The 18,383-nt window shown below is 39.4% G+C and overlaps 1 protein-coding gene across 8 annotated transcripts in view; it reads left to right on the top strand.

Annotated features, from left to right (window-relative positions):
- The window catches only part of LOC122551007 (M-phase phosphoprotein 9), a 96,768-nt gene that overhangs the window by 34,753 nt on the left and 43,632 nt on the right, over positions 1 to 18,383 (top strand). For all 8 annotated transcript variants that reach the window (XM_043692627.1, XM_043692626.1, XM_043692628.1 and 5 more), the window contains 7 exons: positions 8,219 to 8,344; positions 10,751 to 11,223; positions 11,533 to 11,691; positions 15,436 to 15,523; positions 15,757 to 15,972; positions 16,150 to 16,197; positions 16,331 to 16,395. In XM_043692627.1, the coding sequence (XP_043548562.1) occupies positions 8,219 to 8,344; positions 10,751 to 11,223; positions 11,533 to 11,691; positions 15,436 to 15,523; positions 15,757 to 15,972; positions 16,150 to 16,197; positions 16,331 to 16,395 (1,175 nt within the window). The remainder of the gene's footprint in view (positions 1 to 8,218; positions 8,345 to 10,750; positions 11,224 to 11,532; positions 11,692 to 15,435; positions 15,524 to 15,756; positions 15,973 to 16,149; positions 16,198 to 16,330; positions 16,396 to 18,383) is intronic.

Raw genomic sequence — 18,383 nt, 5'->3', positions numbered from 1 at the left:
AAAGGCTTTGTTAATTCAGCAAATGCTTTTTAGTTATGTAGAATACAACATCTGTGTATCTCAGCAAAAGCAAGCAACATACTTGTACTTAGGACTGTACTTAATGATCAGACCTTGACAGCCCTCTGTAACAAAGAATTCCACAGCTTTATTTCTCCTTATTCCTGGTTTAAATATGCAGCTCCTTAGTCTAAGATTATGCCCTCTGGTCCTACATTCTGTCACATGGGGAAATGACTTTTCTGCACCAACCCTAAGCATCTGATTATTTTCAATAAAGTCACCTTTCATTATTCTAAATTTCAAGGAGCACAGGCACAACCTACTCAACCTGTCCTCACAAATCAGCCCCTCCATACCTGGTTATGGTATCTCCAAATTACACACAGCCTATTGTTAACGACTAATTGTCCCCGTTAGCTATTCATCTTTCCAGGCTTATCATTATCCACTCCTTTATCTGTCCAACTGTTCTTCTCTCTCTTTGGGCTCTACCTCCACTTATCATTTGTTCCTTATCCCTCCACCCTATCTTTTGCATAAAAATCAACTTTTTCCTTGCTACCATCAGTTCTGGTGAAGGGTCACTGGACCCGAAAAATTAACTGATATCTCTCCACAGATGTTGCTGGACCTACTGAGGTTTTCCAGCAATTTCTGTTTTTGTCCCTCCATACCTGGTATCAGCCTAATGAATCTTCTCTAGATTGCCTCTAATTCTAATATATCTTTACTTGGGTAAGGGGCCAAAACTGTTCACAGTATTCCAGTTGTTGCCTGACTAAGTGCTTAGTATAATTTTCGCAAAACCTCCCTCAATTTGGCTTTGAAATAAAGGCCAATATTCTATTTGCCCTCTCTATTACCTGCTGAACTTAGATGCTGGCTTTCTGTGATTCATAGATGAGGACTTATAAATCCCTCTGTTCTGTAGCTTTCCGCAGTTTTTGTCCCTTTAAATAATATTGAGCTCGTCTCTTTTTCCTGTCAAAGTGCAAAACCTCATGTTGTGTTTCTTTCGCCAATTTTTTTGCCCATGCGCTTTACCTATTTGTATCCCATTCATCAGTTTCCTTATAAAGGGCTTATGTCCGAAATGTCGATTCTCCTGGTCCTCGGATGCTGCCTGACTTGCTGTGCTTTTTCAGCATCACACTCTCGACTCTGATCTCCACCATCTGCAGTCCTCACTTTCTCTTGCCTGTATCCCTCCTCAATCTCTTTGTGTCAGTCTAAGCGTAAGAGTAAGTCATTTCGCACTGAAATGAGAAATTTCTTCACCCTGAGAGTTGAGTCTATAGGATTTGCTACCTCTGAAAGCAGTCAAGGCCCCTTTATCAATCTTGTTTGATATCTCCTCAAAAAATTGTTTTTTTGTCAGGCATTATTTCCATTTCATGAAGCCATGCTGACTCTACTTGATCATTAAAGTGTTTCTAAATGCTTTGCTATTACATTGCTTTTAATAGGCACTAATATTTTCCTAATAACTGGTCTGTAGTTATTTGTGTTTTGTCTTCTTCCCTTTTCCAATAAAGTTATTACATTAGCATTTTTCCAATGCTCTGGGGCTTCTCCAGATTTTAAGCATTTTTGGAGGACTACTATCTGTATATCTCCGTAGCGACTATGTTTATTATCCTGAGATGCATCCAGTTAGGTCCATTCGTTTCCTACCACCTTTTCACTAGTGATAGTTATTGTATTTGTTATCTCTCCTTTTGTCCCTTATTTAGTAAGTTTGGAATAATAAGAGTATTATTGTCTTTTCTTACGAATACTGATGCAAAGTATTCACTCAACACCTCTGCCACTTCCTGGTTCTGTAGCCTCATCCACTAAGGGAACTGTGTTCACTTTAGTTTATCTTTTTCAGTTTCATGTATTTAAAGAAGCTTTTTCTGTTTGTCTGATATTACTTGCAAGTTTGCCCTTCAAGAGTTTATCTTCTTCCTCTTTGCTTTTTCTGGTCATCCTTTTGTTGGTGTTTTTAAAGAAAACTTCTCCATCCTCTGGCTTATCACTGATCTTCACCATCTTGTATGTTTTTACTTTCAATTTTATGCCATCCTTAGCTTCCCTGGTTAACAGTAGTTATGGTGTGGAAGCTATAACCATGTGTGGCATGGTGCCTCACAGTGCCAGGGACCCGGGTTTGATTCCATCCTCTGGCAACTATCTGTTTGCACATTCTCCCTATGTCTCCCTGGATGGGTTTTCTCCAGTGTTTGGTTTTTTCCCCCATAGTCCAAAGCTGTGCAGGTTAGGTGGAGTGGCTAAGCTAAGTTATCCAATAGTGTCCTGAACATGCAGCTTGGTGGGTTAGCCGTGGAAAATGCAGGGTGACAGGGATAGGGGTGGGTCTGGGAGGAATGCTCTTTGGAGGATCTACATGGACTGGATGGGCCAAATGGCCTGCTTTCACACAGTAGGGATTCTATAATTATATAATAAGCTTATTCCCTTCTTAGAATTTTAATTTTCCACTGGAATGTGTCTTTACTGTGAACAGTGAATTATTTCCTTCAATGTCTGCCATTTGTTCCTCAATTATCTTCAGTGCTAAACTCTTTCCTAGTCCATTGCAGCCAGCTCTGCTGTCATTCCTTTGTAATTACCATTTTTTAAAAAATTAAGCACATTTGTGTCTTACTCGAATTTCTCCCATCAAACTGAATGTTAAATTCTATGCTAAATAAGGTTAAGGGTGGAAACAATGGTAAAAAGACAAAATTATTGGCCTTCACCACACCCATATGTTGTGGTCACTTTGTCCCAGCGATCTTTTGTTGTGATATCATTTACTGAACGTGTTTCATTACACATCACCTGATCCAATTAGCCTAAATTCTGGTTGGATCCACAGGTTCTGGGAAACTGTCCTGAATACCCTCTGTGAGTTCTTCCTCATGGCTTCTTCTGTGAATCTGACTATCCCAATCTACAAGGAGATTAAAATCATCCATGAATAAGTACTGCTTTTGTTATATACCCTCATTATTCTCGATCCCACTGTAGAGCTAGTGTTAGGGGCCTATAGATTTCTGCTACTTCTTTCCCTTTTTATTTGTAACCTCCACCAAAAGGATTGTGTGTGTTTCTATCGCAGATCATTTGGACTGATTCCATACTATCGCACTTATTTCATCCTGTACCAATAATACTACCTCACCACTCTTTCCTTCCTCCCTGTTCTTTTGAAAAAAGTTATATATTCCTAAATATTTAGTTCCCAGCTTTGATTTTCTTGTCCCTACATTGGCTATAAAATGTATACATTGACCTGGATTTATGCCATTATTTAATTTATTTTCTTACAAATACTAGTGCATTCAAGTAAAGACCTAACTTTGCCTTTTTAATCATTATTTTCTCCTTTAGCCCATATTATTGTTGTTTTCCTCAATTTGTATACTGTGTCTCTTCCTGTCCTACTCTACGTATCATTATCCAAATAGCTACCTTTTAATGCTGTCAAGTCCTCTTGCTTTGCAAGTCTACATTTCTCCTGTCCTAGACCCCCTTCACCCAATTAATTTAATGCTCTCTTTATTGCCCTAAAAGAATCCATTCAGTGTTAGTCCAGGATCTTCTATGAGGAATTTGGGAACATTATTTTTATTCTGCTGAGCATTGTGTGGAAGGCCAGCACATAATACTTATGATTAATTTCACTTGTGTGGATGGTACTGAACTGTCTTCTTGAAACGTTGCACTACATGTGGTGTGGGTGCAACCAATTGAAGGGGAGTTTGCAAGCGGTGGCATTTGCTGCAATCTTCATCCAGAAGTCGTTGATCCATCTCAGTCTCCTCCAGTGGTTCTCCAGCACTAGAGATACCAGTCTTCATCCAATTCGATTCACTCCACATGATATCAAGAAACTGTTGGAAGAACTGGATGCTGCAAAGGATACGAGCCCTGACAACCTTTTGGCAATAGTACTGAAAACATGTGCTGCATAACTTGCTGTTCCCCTAGTCAAGGTCTTCAGTTCAATTTCCCAACCGTGCAGAAAATTGCCCAAGTATGTTCTGTACACAAAAAGCAGGACAAATCCAACCCAGCAAATTACTGCCCCATCAGTCTACTCTCGGTCATCAGTAAAGTGTTGGAAGGTATCATAACAGTGCTGAAAATGTGTTGCTGGAAAAGCGCAGCAGGTCAGGCAGCATCCAGGGAACAGGAGAATCGACGTTTCGGGCATAAGCCCTTCTGCAGGAAGAAGGACTTATGCCCGAAACGTCGATTCTCCTGTTCCCTGGATGCTGCCTGACCTGCTGCGCTTTTCCAGCAACACATTTTCAGCTCTGATCTCCAGCATCTGCAGACCTCACTTTCTCATCATAACAGTGCTATCAAGCAGCACCTGCTCAGTGACATCCAGTTTGGGTTTTGCCAGAGCTTTTCAGCTCCTGACCTTATTACAGCCTTGGTTCAAACATGGACAAACATGAATTCCAGAGATGAGTTGAGAGTGATAGCCCTTACATCAAAGCTGCATTTGACTGAGTATGATATCATGGAGCCCTAGCAAAACTTGAATCGGTGAATATCGGGGACAAACTCTCCAGTGGTTAGACTTGTCCGTGGCACAAAGGAAGATGGTTGTGGTTGTTGGATGTCAGTCATCTCCGCTGCAGGACATCTCTCCAGGAGTTCCTGAGAATAGTGTAATCGGCCTAACCATCTTGAGGTGCTTCATCAATGACCTTTCCTCCATCATCAGGTCAGAAGTGGGGATGTTCAATGATGATTGCACAATGTCCACACCATTCATAACTCCTCAGATTCTAAAGCATCTCTGAGCTGACAAGTGACAAGTTAACATTTGTGCCAAACAAATGCTAGGCAATGACCACCTCCAGTGAGAGACAATCTGATCATCACTCCTTGATATTCACTGTTGTCATCATCCCTGAATTCTTCAGTATCAACAGTTAACATTGACCAGAAACTCAACTAGACTCCCCACACAAACACAGTGACTACAAGAAATGGTTGGAAGAAATGGATGCTGCAAAGGATATGGGCACTGACAGCTTTCTGGTAATAATACTGAAGGTGTGCTCCACTACTCCAGGTTAGAGGCTAGGAATATTGCAGCAAATAACCTATCTCCTGAGTCCCCAAAGTCTCGCCATCATCTATAAGGCACACATCAGGAGTGTAATGGAATGCACTCCACTTGCCTGGATGAGTGCAGTCCAACAACACTCAAAAAGCTTGACACCATCCAGGACAAAGCAGCTCACTGTTTTGACACCACATCCACAAGCATCCAGTCCTTCCACCACCAATGCTTAGAAACAGCAGTGTGTACTGTCTGCAAAATGCATTGGAGGCATTTACTAAAGATCCTCTGACAGCACCTTCTAAATGCATGACCACTTCTATCCAAAAGGACAAGAGCAGCAGATATATGGGAAGACCACCATCTGCAGGTTCCCCTCTAAGTTACACATCATCCTGGCTTAGAAATATATCACTTTTTTCACTGTAGCCGGTAAAAATCCTGGAAGCATGTGGGCTGCTGCAGTTCAAGATGGGAGCTCATTATCACCTTCTCAAGGGCAACAATCGATGGGTAATAAATGCTGGCCTACCAGTGATGTCCAAGTCTCGCGAATGACTATTTAAAAAGGTAATTCCCAAGCACACATCCTATGTTCTACTAAATGATAGAGGCTACTGATTTGGATGATGCCATTTTCAGAACCCTTGGTGAGTTGCAGCTGTGGAGTTGTAGATCACACGCCCTGGTACCACTGTGCTGGTGGTAATAAATGAATAATGAAAGTAGTGAATGGGCTTCTTTATTTCTGGTGGTGTCAAATTTCTCGAATGTTGTTAGTGTTTTACTTTTTCAGACGAATAATGTTCTATCACACTCCAGATTTGTGACTTGTAAACCTGGACAGGCCTCGGCTATTCCTAGCAATAGACAATAGGTGCAGGAGTAGGCCATTCTGCCCTTCGAGCCTGCACCACCATTCAATATGATCATGGCTGATCATCCTTAATCAGTATCCTGTTCCTGCCTGATTTACTTATTGTCAAATTCCTAGCCTCTAAGCTGCTCTTGTAGCCATAGTATTTATGATTCCTCTAGTTCAGTTCTTCAGTTAATGGTACATCCCAGGATATTGATGGGGGAAATCATCACTGTCAAGTCAGATGGTTAGATTCTCCAGTTTTGAGAGATGGTCACTGCCTGGTACTTGAGGTACGAATGTTACTTGCCACTTATCAGCCTCGATATTGTTCAGGTCTTGTTGCAAAGGGACGCAAGCTGCTTTAGTATTTATAGAGTTGCAAATGGTGCTGAATGTTGTGCAGTCACCAATGAACATGTCCACTTTTGATATTTATGATGGGTTGATGAAATAGCTGAAGGTGGTTGAGCCTAGGCTACTACTCTGATGAATTTATGCACTGATGTCTTGGGACTGAATGACCACCAACAAGCAAGACCATTTTCTATTGTACTGTGTATAATTTCAGCCAGTGAAGATTTACTCCCCATTTCCTTTGACTTCAATTTTGCTGGACTCCTTAATTCTGCACTTGGTCAAATGATGCTGTGATGTCAAGTGCAGTTGTTCTCATCTCTTTGGAATTCAGTTCTTTTATACATGTTTTTATCAAGTCTGCAATGACATCTGGAGCAGAGTGGCCCTGGCTGAATTCAAACTGAGCATTGTGAACAGGTGGTTGCTGAGGAAGTGTTCACTTGATGATGATACCAGTGCAACTTGCATTGTTTTTCTGATGATTGCAAGAGGACTGATTTCTCCTGCTTTTTGTGGGTTAATCTTCATGGTCAATTTTGCATATTGTCCATTAAGTGCCAGTGCTAGAGCTGTACTAGAGCAGCTTGACTAGGGGCATAGTTCATGGCATCAATGTGGACTCCACCAGTTTCCTCATTTCCACTCCTGCCCACCTTATCCCAGTTCCAAACTTCCAACTTGGCACCGCCCTCATGACCTGTCCTACCTGTCCATCTTCCTTCCCACCAATCCGCTCCACCCTCCTCTCCAATCTATGATCATTACCCCCACCTCCATCTATTTATCGCACTCTCAGCTACCTTCTCCCCCACCCCCACCAGACCCATCCCACTCCCATTTAACTCACCGCCCCTCAGCTCAAAAAGCCTAATTCCTGATGAACGGCTCTTGCCTGTAACATTGAATCTCCTACTCCTCAGATGCTGCCTGACCTGCTCTGCTTTTCCAGCACCACACTCTCGACATAGTTCTGGAGCACAAGTCTTCAGTATTACTGATGAGATCTTGTCCGGGCAAATCCAGTGTCTTCTTTTTTACTTTATCACGTGGAATGAATTGTATGGCTTGAAGACTGGTATCATTAATGAGGACCTCAAGAGGAGCTGCAAAGACTAGAGATGCTGGAATTGTTTTCCTTGAAACAGAAAAAGTTAAAGAGACCTGTCACAGACATATTCAGAATTGTAAAGGGCTTTTTGTAATAATAGAATTAAGGAGAAAATCTATTCAATGGCAGAAGAGTCAGTTGAGATAATTGGCAAAATCAGATGACACCAGGAAGACAGTTATGCTCTCGAAAGTGTTGCTGGGAAGGGTGTTGGGACTTGATATTCTTTCAGAAGGGAGTTTGAATGGGTACTGAAGGAAAATTTGAAGGGCTATTGGGAAATGGGAAGGGAATGGAATAATTAGATATCTCTTTCAAAGAGCTGACAAAGGCAATAAGCTGAATGGCCTCTTTCTGTGTTGTATCTTAAAGTGTTTATTAGAAATTATATACAGGGAGTTCTTGATTCATCCATGTTAGACTTACGAATGCTTGAACTTAAGAATGTGATCCCATATAGGGCTGTGTTAATACTAAAGATCTGACTTACAGTTTCCTTTAACTTGCGAATCGTTATTTTACATTGACTTGCATTGTGTCCCATCTTGCATATGAAATCGACTTGCAAACAGACTTGAGAATGGGACTCATTTGCAACCTGGAGACTGCCTGTAATGTTAACATCTTAACTTGTAAGTTTCCATCATAGTGTATAGGTGAGCATTCATCTGTTTGGAAAGGTAGAAAATAATTGGCAAGGTTAAAAACCAACAATTAGCTCTGTCAGAGAATTACCCGATGGTAACCATTATTATGATGCTAAAAAAGTTGGCACAGATCATGTCACAGTTGTGAAAGAAATCAAACTTCTTTTTAGCTTCCAGTGGGCTCCCGATGGCAAGTCTCTTCACTGCGGGAGATTTATAATGTGAAGCAGAAGGAAAATCAGAGTGCACCTGGCTGGGAATTGAGTTCCCCTCCACATCGTCAGTCTCCCCCACAGGTAAGACAGTTCTCGGTATCAGCAGCAGTTCGCACTTGTGCCGTCATCATAGCAACACATCCCTAAATGCTTTACAGAAGTACAGAGGGAAGTTAGTGGTGTGCTGATTGATTTAGCAGGCATGAGTTAAGAGAATTGATATAACCAGAGAATTAGATTCTATACTTTTTTGAATGTAGTCGCATGATTAGTTTAGAAACAGAATTTCAGAAAGCAAGGTCAGTATTATTAAAACTGCTTAAGCAGAGCTGGGTGTACAGTAGGTCAAAAATAAGAGTGAAAGATGAGGGATTGGATGTGGGCTAGGGAAGGGAGATTTTTAAATAGGGACAAGTCTTCTAAAGTCTACAAAAAAATCTGGAAGATGGCAAGGGGAGGTGAGGACTTTTGGATATGTCATCAATGACTAAGCTTTCCAAGTGGCTTGAATGTCAATAGAGTGAAATTTGCAACAGTGGGATAGAATTTGAGAAGTTGAACCTGATGGCATTAGAAGTGTGAATGGATAAAAGGTTTACCCATTGGTGAGCATGAATGAAATGAAAAAAAGTGATCCAAGTTGACATTAGAACCACAAATATTTATCATCTTTAAATGGCTTTGATTGTTTAAAATCAAGCAACTTTCCAATCTGGTATTTATATGTTAAGACAATTGAAAGTTTTAAATTTCATTTAAATTACTCATCATTAATTGTTAAACATGGATTTAAAGCAATGCTGGAACATGTTAATTTAAACTTAGTGGATTCTCCATCTTGTTTTAGAACTCTGAATATAATATAGTAAATGTCCGAACTTTAACATTTAACCTGTACTGAGTGAGTTGATTATTTGGCCTCTTTAGCTTTGCAGTGGCTGAAAACATTCCTGGCTGAGAATGGGCATAACTCGGCTGGTTTTGCACATCTGATCAAATGCTGTTATGAAATGACCTAGTTATGATACTACACTGTTATCCATAGGTGAGATCTTGCTGCTCCTCATTAAATGAAGGATGGCCCACTCATTGTAGTTTTCCAATCTCACAGAATTTATACAATGCAGAAGGAGGCCAGTCTGCCCGTTGTCTGCTGTCCAAATGAGCATTTCAATTTGCCATCCTGCTGCCTGTTCTCACCCCATCAAAAGACCCTGTGCAATTTTCCTTTAAAGTGGCAGTCTGTTTCCTTTTTAGAATGTTTCAATTGAATTTGCATCCACTATACTCCAGAGCATTGCGTTCCAGACCTTAACCATTCAGTGTCTGATGAAGTTTTTGTTCCTTTTGCCAATTTAGCTGGTTTATTTTTTTGCTCATCAAGATGGGGAATATTGTTGCCGAGAATTTGAATATTTTCTGTTTGATGTACATCGAATGTAGCTGATTATCAGTGCTATGCGGCCTGTTACAGAGATAAGTTACCTATCTTAACTCCTACCCAAAAATCAGAAATGCACTCCAGTGTGATAGTTATCCATTCTTAACACCAACTGCTATTTACCTCTGAGTGAGGTAACCAGTTAGAGCACTTTAATGCTTGTAAACCAAGGTGAATGTATTTGGAATAGTTAAAATGTATTTCAAATGTGATCTGTACTTTGTTTTAATTGCTAGACATCTGGATAGGATTTGAGCCTAGGACCTTAGGGAAAGTCCAGCGCCTAGGCCACGTGTCACCCAATTTCCCCTGAGGCATTTTATTTCCCACAAAATGGCTCATTGATTGCACTGCACAATTTGGGTACTGTTCTTTCTATTGCATGAATTTGTGCATCATTTCCACTTTCTTTTTCCTCCTTCCAAGCCTGGGTATTCTTAGGCCAATTTGTGCCCTCTGGTGCTGGCTAACATGGCTCAGGATCAGCATTTGAGATCTTTGTATACTGCACTTTATCTTTGTTTATATTAAGGCTATCCTCGTTATCTACTTGTTTCTGTGCGATGGTACTTCACCTTACATAAATCTACTAAATTGTGAAAATCTACAACCCATGCGATGTTCTGAAAGTTCCAACTTGTGCTGTTAAACAGTTAGCAAATTGGCTTTCTGGGGTGACTGATTTGCCATCTATTTGAATAATCTGTTGAGATGCTATTAATGCAAGATACTGGTGTAGTTGCAGTACATAAAATACCATTGAATATTGCATCAACTATTCAACTTTACCCACCACTCCATGTGGTAGCCAGTTCCACGTTATTGTTTCTCCTAGTTAAATAGCTGTTGCTAATAGATGTACAAAAACAGCCCTCCTAATGTATCAACATGTCAGAGCCACATTGCATGGATTTTTTTTGTAAAATATATTGTTCTATCCTTTTAACAATAATGGTTGAAGCCTGCTTTTTAGAATTGTATGTTTATGAAATGAGATTTAATTTCTGAAATCAAAAATCTTTAAATTCTTTTCTCCACATATTAAGGTTTTAACACTTGATCCTACTCTTCATATGAAGCCACCTGCTGCATTTTCTCCACAATATGACTTCTCTACTCCAGTAGCAGTTTCAGAATCTGATACTCGGTCTTCAGTCAGCCCAGACTCCATAATGAATATAACTGTACAAAACTATTCTGATCATAATTCAGAATTACATGTAGATACTTTGCTAGGATCAGAATTGACCAGTACTTCCAGATGTTCCCAGCAGTTAAAGAGCTGGAATCTCCATCCTGCCTCTCGGGCTTTCTCTGCTGTCAACAGTCCACATTCTAAAAATTTACAGCCAACAAGGAATGCAGGCTCATTGCATGGTCAAGTAGAGGGTTGCAGTTCTACACTGGCACAACTACCTGTCCCTTCTCTTGGCCCATCGGGGATCAAAAACAGTGTAAGTGGCTCAGAGGATCACCGCGTATCTGCATCATCTCTTGAAGATCCTATCGTATTATCTATGTAAGTAACACTTTATTTTACCAAAATGCTTCACATTTTAAGAAATTTCATTTTGATTTGTGGAAAATCTGTTCAGACCTCTCAACTGTTCTCAGACAACTTCTAATGTTTAAACGCATTTTGGTGTGTTTTACCATGATGACAGCTATTTTCTGTTGTTGCTGAATTTGACTTTCATCATGGAATACTGTACGCATACATAATTTGAAATTTTCCATGTGATATTTGCATAAGCAGATAATGGTTCAAATGCTAAATAAAATATTGTACATTAATTCCAATTACACCGTGTTGAAATGTTATTTCTAGAGCTCGCCTAAATCTACGTGAGAAGCATGCACGTCATGTGGCTGACATTAGGGCATACTATGAGGCAGAAATAAACAGCCTTAGGGAAAAGTTGGCAAGCTTAAATGGATCTTCTACAATATTTGAAGCAGAGAAACATAACGAGGATCTTTTAAAAAGGTGATTTTTGGTTTCAATAAAACACGTATTTGACCTAACCATTTATATTTAGTTTCCTTTACCTCACCCTCAGTTCTTCTGTTTAAGTTTTCATTTAAGTGCATAACCAAATGTATATTTTTGTAACAAAACCAGAAGTTGCTGGAGGAGCTCAGCAGATCTGGAAGTTTCTATGTAGGGAAAGCAGATTTAATGTTTCAAGTCCAATGATTCTTCAGAACTTCTTTTGTGATGACAAAAACAATTAAAAAGTTGAGATCATTGCTTATTTTTTGTTTCAATTTTCTCCTACTTTTCATCAAAATGCTAAATAATGCTTATATGTTATATGGGCATTGTCAGTCTCATATAACCATAATGTTTAGTTCAGCTATGGGAACAGGATAAGGAGCTATCTGGAGTAAAAATAATTACTGGAGGAGGGCCAACTTCATTATGATGAGAATAGATCTTGCCCAGGTAATTGGAATAGAAGATTGTTAGGCAAACCTGTAACAGGACAATAGACTGAATTTAAAGAGGAAATGATTTGGATCCATTTGAAAAATTCCTGCAAATGTCAATGGGAATACAAACAAAGCCAGAGCTTCCTTAATGATAAGAAATAGAGAGTGTAGTAAAACAAAGGTGCATATCATAGATGTTGGGTTAATAACATAAGTGAGAAGCAGGTTGACTATAGAAGATTCTGAGGTGAAATGAAAAAATAGATGAGAAGAACAGAGTATGAGAAGAGAATGGTAGCTAACGAAAGGGAATCTCAAGATCTATTGGCGTATTAATATTAAAAGTAAAGTAAAAGATGGGATGAGGCCAATTACAAACCGAAAAGGGGATTTATTCAAGAACTTGAGATCATGGCTGAGGTTTCAGTTAGGCAGTTTTGAGAAGATGCAGCCCATATCTTAGTCAAGAGAATGTGGTTGAGACATTGGGTGGTCTAAAAATTGATCGAGATGTATTGGATATGCAGGCTTTGCTTCAAGCAGATACATTACCGGGGTCTTGGGTGTATCAAAACGACTGAAGAAAGTAAGGGTGGAAATTGTGGAGGCCATGGTCATAAACTTCCATTCTTACTTAGATACTAGGGTGGTACGAGAAGATTGAAAAATTGCAAGTGTTAAATCTTTATTCAAAACGGGATGTAATGATCCCCCAGCAAATGCAGGGCAGCTGCTTAACCTTGGTGGTGGGAAGGTTTTTAGAAATGATAATCCAGAACAAAATTAAATCACTTGGACAAATGTGGATCAGTTAAGGAAAGTTGGGGTTGCATTGTTAAGGGTAACTTTAGTTTTAATAACTTGTTGGAATCTTTGATGAACTAACAAGGAGGGTTGATATTGTATACACAGACTTCCAAAAAAGTATTTGATAAAGTCCCACATAACAAGCTTGTCAGCAAAGTGGAAGCTTCATGGAATAAAAGAAATGGTTGCAGTTTGGATGTAAAGTTCCTGAATGACAGGATACATAGTAGAGGCAAGTGGTTTATGAGCTGGATGAAGGTCAATTTGCCCTTGTTTAGTGCCAGGGCCATTTGTTTTCTTAATCTATTTTAATTATATAGTGAGGTGGTGGCAAAGTGATAATGTCACTAGTCGAATGTCACTAGTTGAATTTATGTCCCCAGCTATTGTGCTGGGGACATAAATTCAAATCCCATCCTGGCAAATGGTGAAACTTGAATTCAATAAAAATCTGAAATTAAAAATCTCTAGTCTAATGGTAAACATGTTACCATTGTTGATTGTCATAAAAATAAATGTGGATCTCTAATGGCCTTTAGGAAAGAAAATCTGTTACACTTACCTGGACTGTCTGTATATTTGACTCATAGATCTGTGGCAGTGTGATTGATGGTTGACTCTTAACTGTCCTCTGAAATGTCTTTGCAGGCCGCTGAGTTCATGTGCAGTTAGGGATGGTAATAAATGCTAGCCCAGCCAGTGACTGCAATATTCTATGAATTACTTTTTTTCAAAAAAGCTTAGATTTCCAGGATACAATTTTCCAATTGGTAGATGACACAAAACAGAGGTATTGTGAACATAGGCTGATGGAATGGGCAGACATGTTGCAATTGTACCGTGTAAGTTGAATTGAGAAAGTATGAAGTCATTCATTTTGATATGAAAAAAGAGATTTGATAGGGAAAAAAGGAGAGAGGCAATACAAAAGGATGCAATTCTGTAGGGTTGCATGAACAGAGGGACTTGGTATAGGTGCACTGATGGTTCAAAATGGCTGGGTTGGATGAGAAAGTAGTTAATAAGGCATATAGGATCCTGGGCTTTATAATGTCACAAAGCTATTCCTTTTCTCAAGGATACTGTGTCCTTGATTTTTTTCAGAGAGGTCATAAAAGACTTTGGGCTCTGAAACAGCTGGGTTTTGTACAGAGGTGAAAGGATTTTAAGAGGCCTTTTGTTTAGATATAAACAGATGAGACTTCAGACCAAAGTGGTCATGTTTTAGAAGTGACCTATATAATGAAAGGGGAGCGGTCAGCTCTCTAGCTGAGCAGTTAAGTCCAGAACTAGTTAAGGAGTTCAGCAATGGGCTGTGTGAAAACAGGTTGCGAAACTCTCTCTCCTTCTGCCCTTCTAACTTTGACCTGTAAGACTTTGTTCAATTTTTATTGTTTTTTTTTAAGGGAGTTTGCTTATTGGGACTGTTGTGCACATTAAAACAGCATAATTAAGTCTGTTTTGGATAGACTGGGTTCTGTAGATATTCTTTATTCCGTTCTTTGTGTTTCATTTCATTAATTTTCTGAATAAATGTTTGTCTGTTTAAAACCTGGTAGTCAACCCAGCTAACTTACTCCAGGTAATTGTCTTGGTAAGTGTACAGTGAAGAATTGCACAGTTATTAGATTAGATTACTTATGCCCCATATCCCTCCAAACCCTTCCAATTTGTGTTATATTCTTCTGTTTATTGTTATGGTCTAGTCTGCCTGCTTATGAATATTTTGAGTGGTCTGGCTGAGTCCATAACAATAAATAGAAGAATAGAACACAAATTGGAAGGGTTTGGAGGGATATGGGGTGTGTGCTGGCAGGTGGGTCTAGATTGGGTTGCGATACCTGGTCGGCATGGACTGGTTGGACCAAAGGGTCTGTTTCCATGCTGTACATCTCTATGACTCTGTTTTGTGAACCTTTATGAAACATTAATTTGGCCTCAAAATGTTGTGTCCTATTCAGCATACGTTCTTGAGGAACGTTGTGAAATTGTTGGAGAGGGTGTGGAAAAAAGTTGTCTGTGAGGATCCAAGAATGAGTAACTTCAATTACATTGGTAGGTTGAAGAAGTTGGCTTGTCCTTCTGGAAGAGAATATTGAAAGATGCTCAAAAACATGAGGGCTTTTGACTTAGAGGGAAACTGTTGTCCATGGAAAACTGGTTGAGAGCCAGTGGATGCAGATTTAAAATGACCAGCAAAAGAATCAAGTCAACGAGAAAAATTGTTATGCAGCATATGGTTAGGATCTGGAATATACTGCTTGAACTTTGTGGTGATAGACACAATCATGGATTTCAAAAAGATTTGGATAATTATCTAAAGAGAAAATTTACAAGCCTAAGGTGAAAAGCTGAATTATTTTGCATAAAGTCTGCTTAGATACAATAGGACCATTGGCCTTCTGTATTATAACTATTCTAAGATTATATGATTGTTAATAGCTTAGTGTAAGTCTTCACACTATTGCTAATGCTTATTTTAAATTTTCAGGTGTGAACAACTGGAAAGAGCTTTAACTGAAGCTGGTAATCGTATTCAAGATCTGGAGAACAAGAACTACTTAATGGAAATGGAGTTAGTGAGTAGCAGTCCTTGAATAATGGAAGGAAAGTTTATGTATAAATTGGTGTCAGTATTGTAGTCAGAAATTTTAAGGAGGCTGACCTTGGTCTTAAGTGAAGACCATGCAATTAGTTAGGTAGTTCTGTAGCACATGGTTAGAAGTTGGATAGTAGGTAAAGCACTTATAGCATCTATACAAAATACAACAATATCTTACTATTCAAAATTAATCTTGTTATTTTGGGTTAGACTGATTGGCCAGCACGTTACGATGCAGTTAGTGCCACGGCCAATGCATTACAACAGCGTCTTGACGAAATGCGAAAAGACAACAAGGAGAAGGATAACATGGTCAACAAACTCAATAGCAGGCTGAAAGATCTAGAAGACGCCTTTGAAAAAGCTTACAAACATTCTGATAATAAAGATGCCAGAATGAAACAAGAGCACAAAATATTACAGAATGTAAGTTCTGAATTTTCTTAAATGAAATTGGCTTGAAAGAATAATAAAACCAATATTTGTATTCATGGTTTTTTTTTCTCTGTAGGAATGCTCATTCTTTCATTAACAAACTTTGTAAATACAGTGTTTACATTTTGGTTCAGATGTAAAAGCTAATCTCCCCTTTTCCATTCGCAGCTACTTGTAGAATATGAGTCACTGGGAAAAGAACACGAACGAGTAAAGGTAATTTCACATTCACTTGCAGAGTTAGGAGGCTGCTATAAAAGTTATTATTTATTGCTATGAACCCAAGTGATTATCCTGACATGGAACATATAAAGATTTGTGCTGTTGATATTTTCTTTCTTTTTAACAGGAAACTTTGAGTACAACAGAAGATAAACTAGTAGATGCAAATTCTCAAATCTCTGAGTTGAAAAGGTTAGACAATTGGAACTTGGATTTTGTTACATAATGCTGTAAAGCTTCTTGGGAAATTTAATATGGGCTTTCCTTCAATATAGTTTTGACGGTTAGCAGATATATTTAGCTGCAGTAATATTTGGAAATTTATGTTCAAGTAAGGTCAGACCACTGAATTCATCATCATCCCAGTTGTCCCTTGGTGTGCTGCCAAAGTGCATTCTGATGTGGACATTAGGAGACTACTAAAGGTTGTAAACTGGTTAATTTAGTAGGTAAACATATGGCAAATGGAATGTAATGTAGTAAAATGTGAATTGTTAATTTGGGCAGTAAAATCTTTAAAGAAGTGTTTTATCTAATTGGTGAGATGAGCAGAGGGATCTGGGTGACATGGTGCATTATTACAAAAGTTTTTAGTATGCATATAAAGCAAGTAATCAAGAAAAATTAAAAGAATTTTGGCCAATCTTGTGAAGCAAATTGAATACAGAAATAAGGGAGGTTATGCTTTACAGCATTTCCAATTTCCTATTTTTTTCCAACATTTTGTTTTACTTAATATTGTTAAACAATTGGTTGTGATTCAGGAGAGAGTGCAAAGATTGAGCACTTCCCACTTGGGAGGGCAACATAGGCACTTTTCCCTGTATCTTTGCAGTAGCTTCTAATGATCAATCTGTCTTTTAAGAGTCCTGTTTATTTCAGAATGTAATTTTTTAGATAAAAACAGAAAATACTGGAAAAACCCAGGTGACTTGCCAGCATCTAAGAAGAAAGGAAGATATAGTGTTTTGGGTCTGTGAATTTTAATCAGAACTGATTCAGTGTTTGAGGCTGTGTTTTGATATTTAATATTCATATGAGCTACATTTGAGTTAGTAATTTTATCTTACTAAGTAGTCTGAGATCGTTGGTGGGCAGATTGTTGAAAGAAATCCTGAGGGACAGGATTTACATATATTTGGAAAGGCAAGGACTGATGAGGGATAGTCAGCATGGCTTTGTGGGTCGGAAATAATTTCTCACAAACTTATTTGAAGAAGTAACAAAGAGGATTGATGGGGGCAGAGCGATAGACACGATCTACATGGACTTCAGTAAGGCATTCGACAAGATTCCTCATGGGACACTACTTAGCAAGGTTAGATCTCATGGAATACAGGGAGAACCAGCCATTTGGATATAGAACTGGCTCGAGGGTAGAAGACAGAGCATGGTGATGGAGGGTTGCTTTTCATACTGGAGGCCTGTGATCAGTGGTGTGCCACAAGGATTGGTGTTGGGTCCACTGCTTTTTCTTATTTATATACATGATTTGGATGTGAACATAGGCGGTATAGTTAGTAAGTTTGCAGATGACAGCAGAGAGCGGCGCGAGCTGGGTGGAAGTGAAATTGGAGCGCAGAGCTAGTCGGGAAGGTAAGTGATTGATATTTGAGTGGGTGTGTTCTAGACCCCAGGCCCTACAGAGTAGGGCCTGCCTCCCATCCTCCTCCTCTAACCTAACTTTAAAGTCCACAGGTAAGCTACTCAGTGTTCTTGTTTTGGAGATGAAGTGTAGAGTAATGGCAGCGCAGGCAGTGAAATGTTCCTCCTGCAGGATGTTTGAGGTAGGGGTGACCACCGATACTCCTGCCGACTTCATCTGCAGGAAATGCAGTCAGATCCTGCTCCTCACAGAACGAGTTAGGGAACTGGAACTGGAGTTGGATGAACTGAGGATTATTCGAGAGGCTGAGAAGGTGATAGATAGAAGCTACAGGGACATAGCTACGCCAGAGAACAAAGGTAGCTGGGTAACAGTTAGAGGTGAGAAGGGGAGGAAGCAGGCAGTGCAGGGATCCCCTGTGGTCATTCCCCTAAACAATAAGTATACCGCTTTGGATACTGGTGGGGGGGACAGCCTAGCAGGGGTAAGCTCAGTGACCGGGTCTCTGGCACGAGGTCCGGCTCTGAGGCTCAGAAGGGAAAGGGGGAGAGGAGGAGAGCACTAGTTATAGGAG

Source organism: Chiloscyllium plagiosum, chromosome 6 (assembly GCF_004010195.1).
Source record: "Chiloscyllium plagiosum isolate BGI_BamShark_2017 chromosome 6, ASM401019v2, whole genome shotgun sequence".
Lineage (NCBI taxonomy): Eukaryota > Metazoa > Chordata > Chondrichthyes > Orectolobiformes > Hemiscylliidae > Chiloscyllium > Chiloscyllium plagiosum.
Note: the sequence above shows the minus strand (reverse complement) of the source record. Positions and strands in the feature narration are given on the sequence as shown.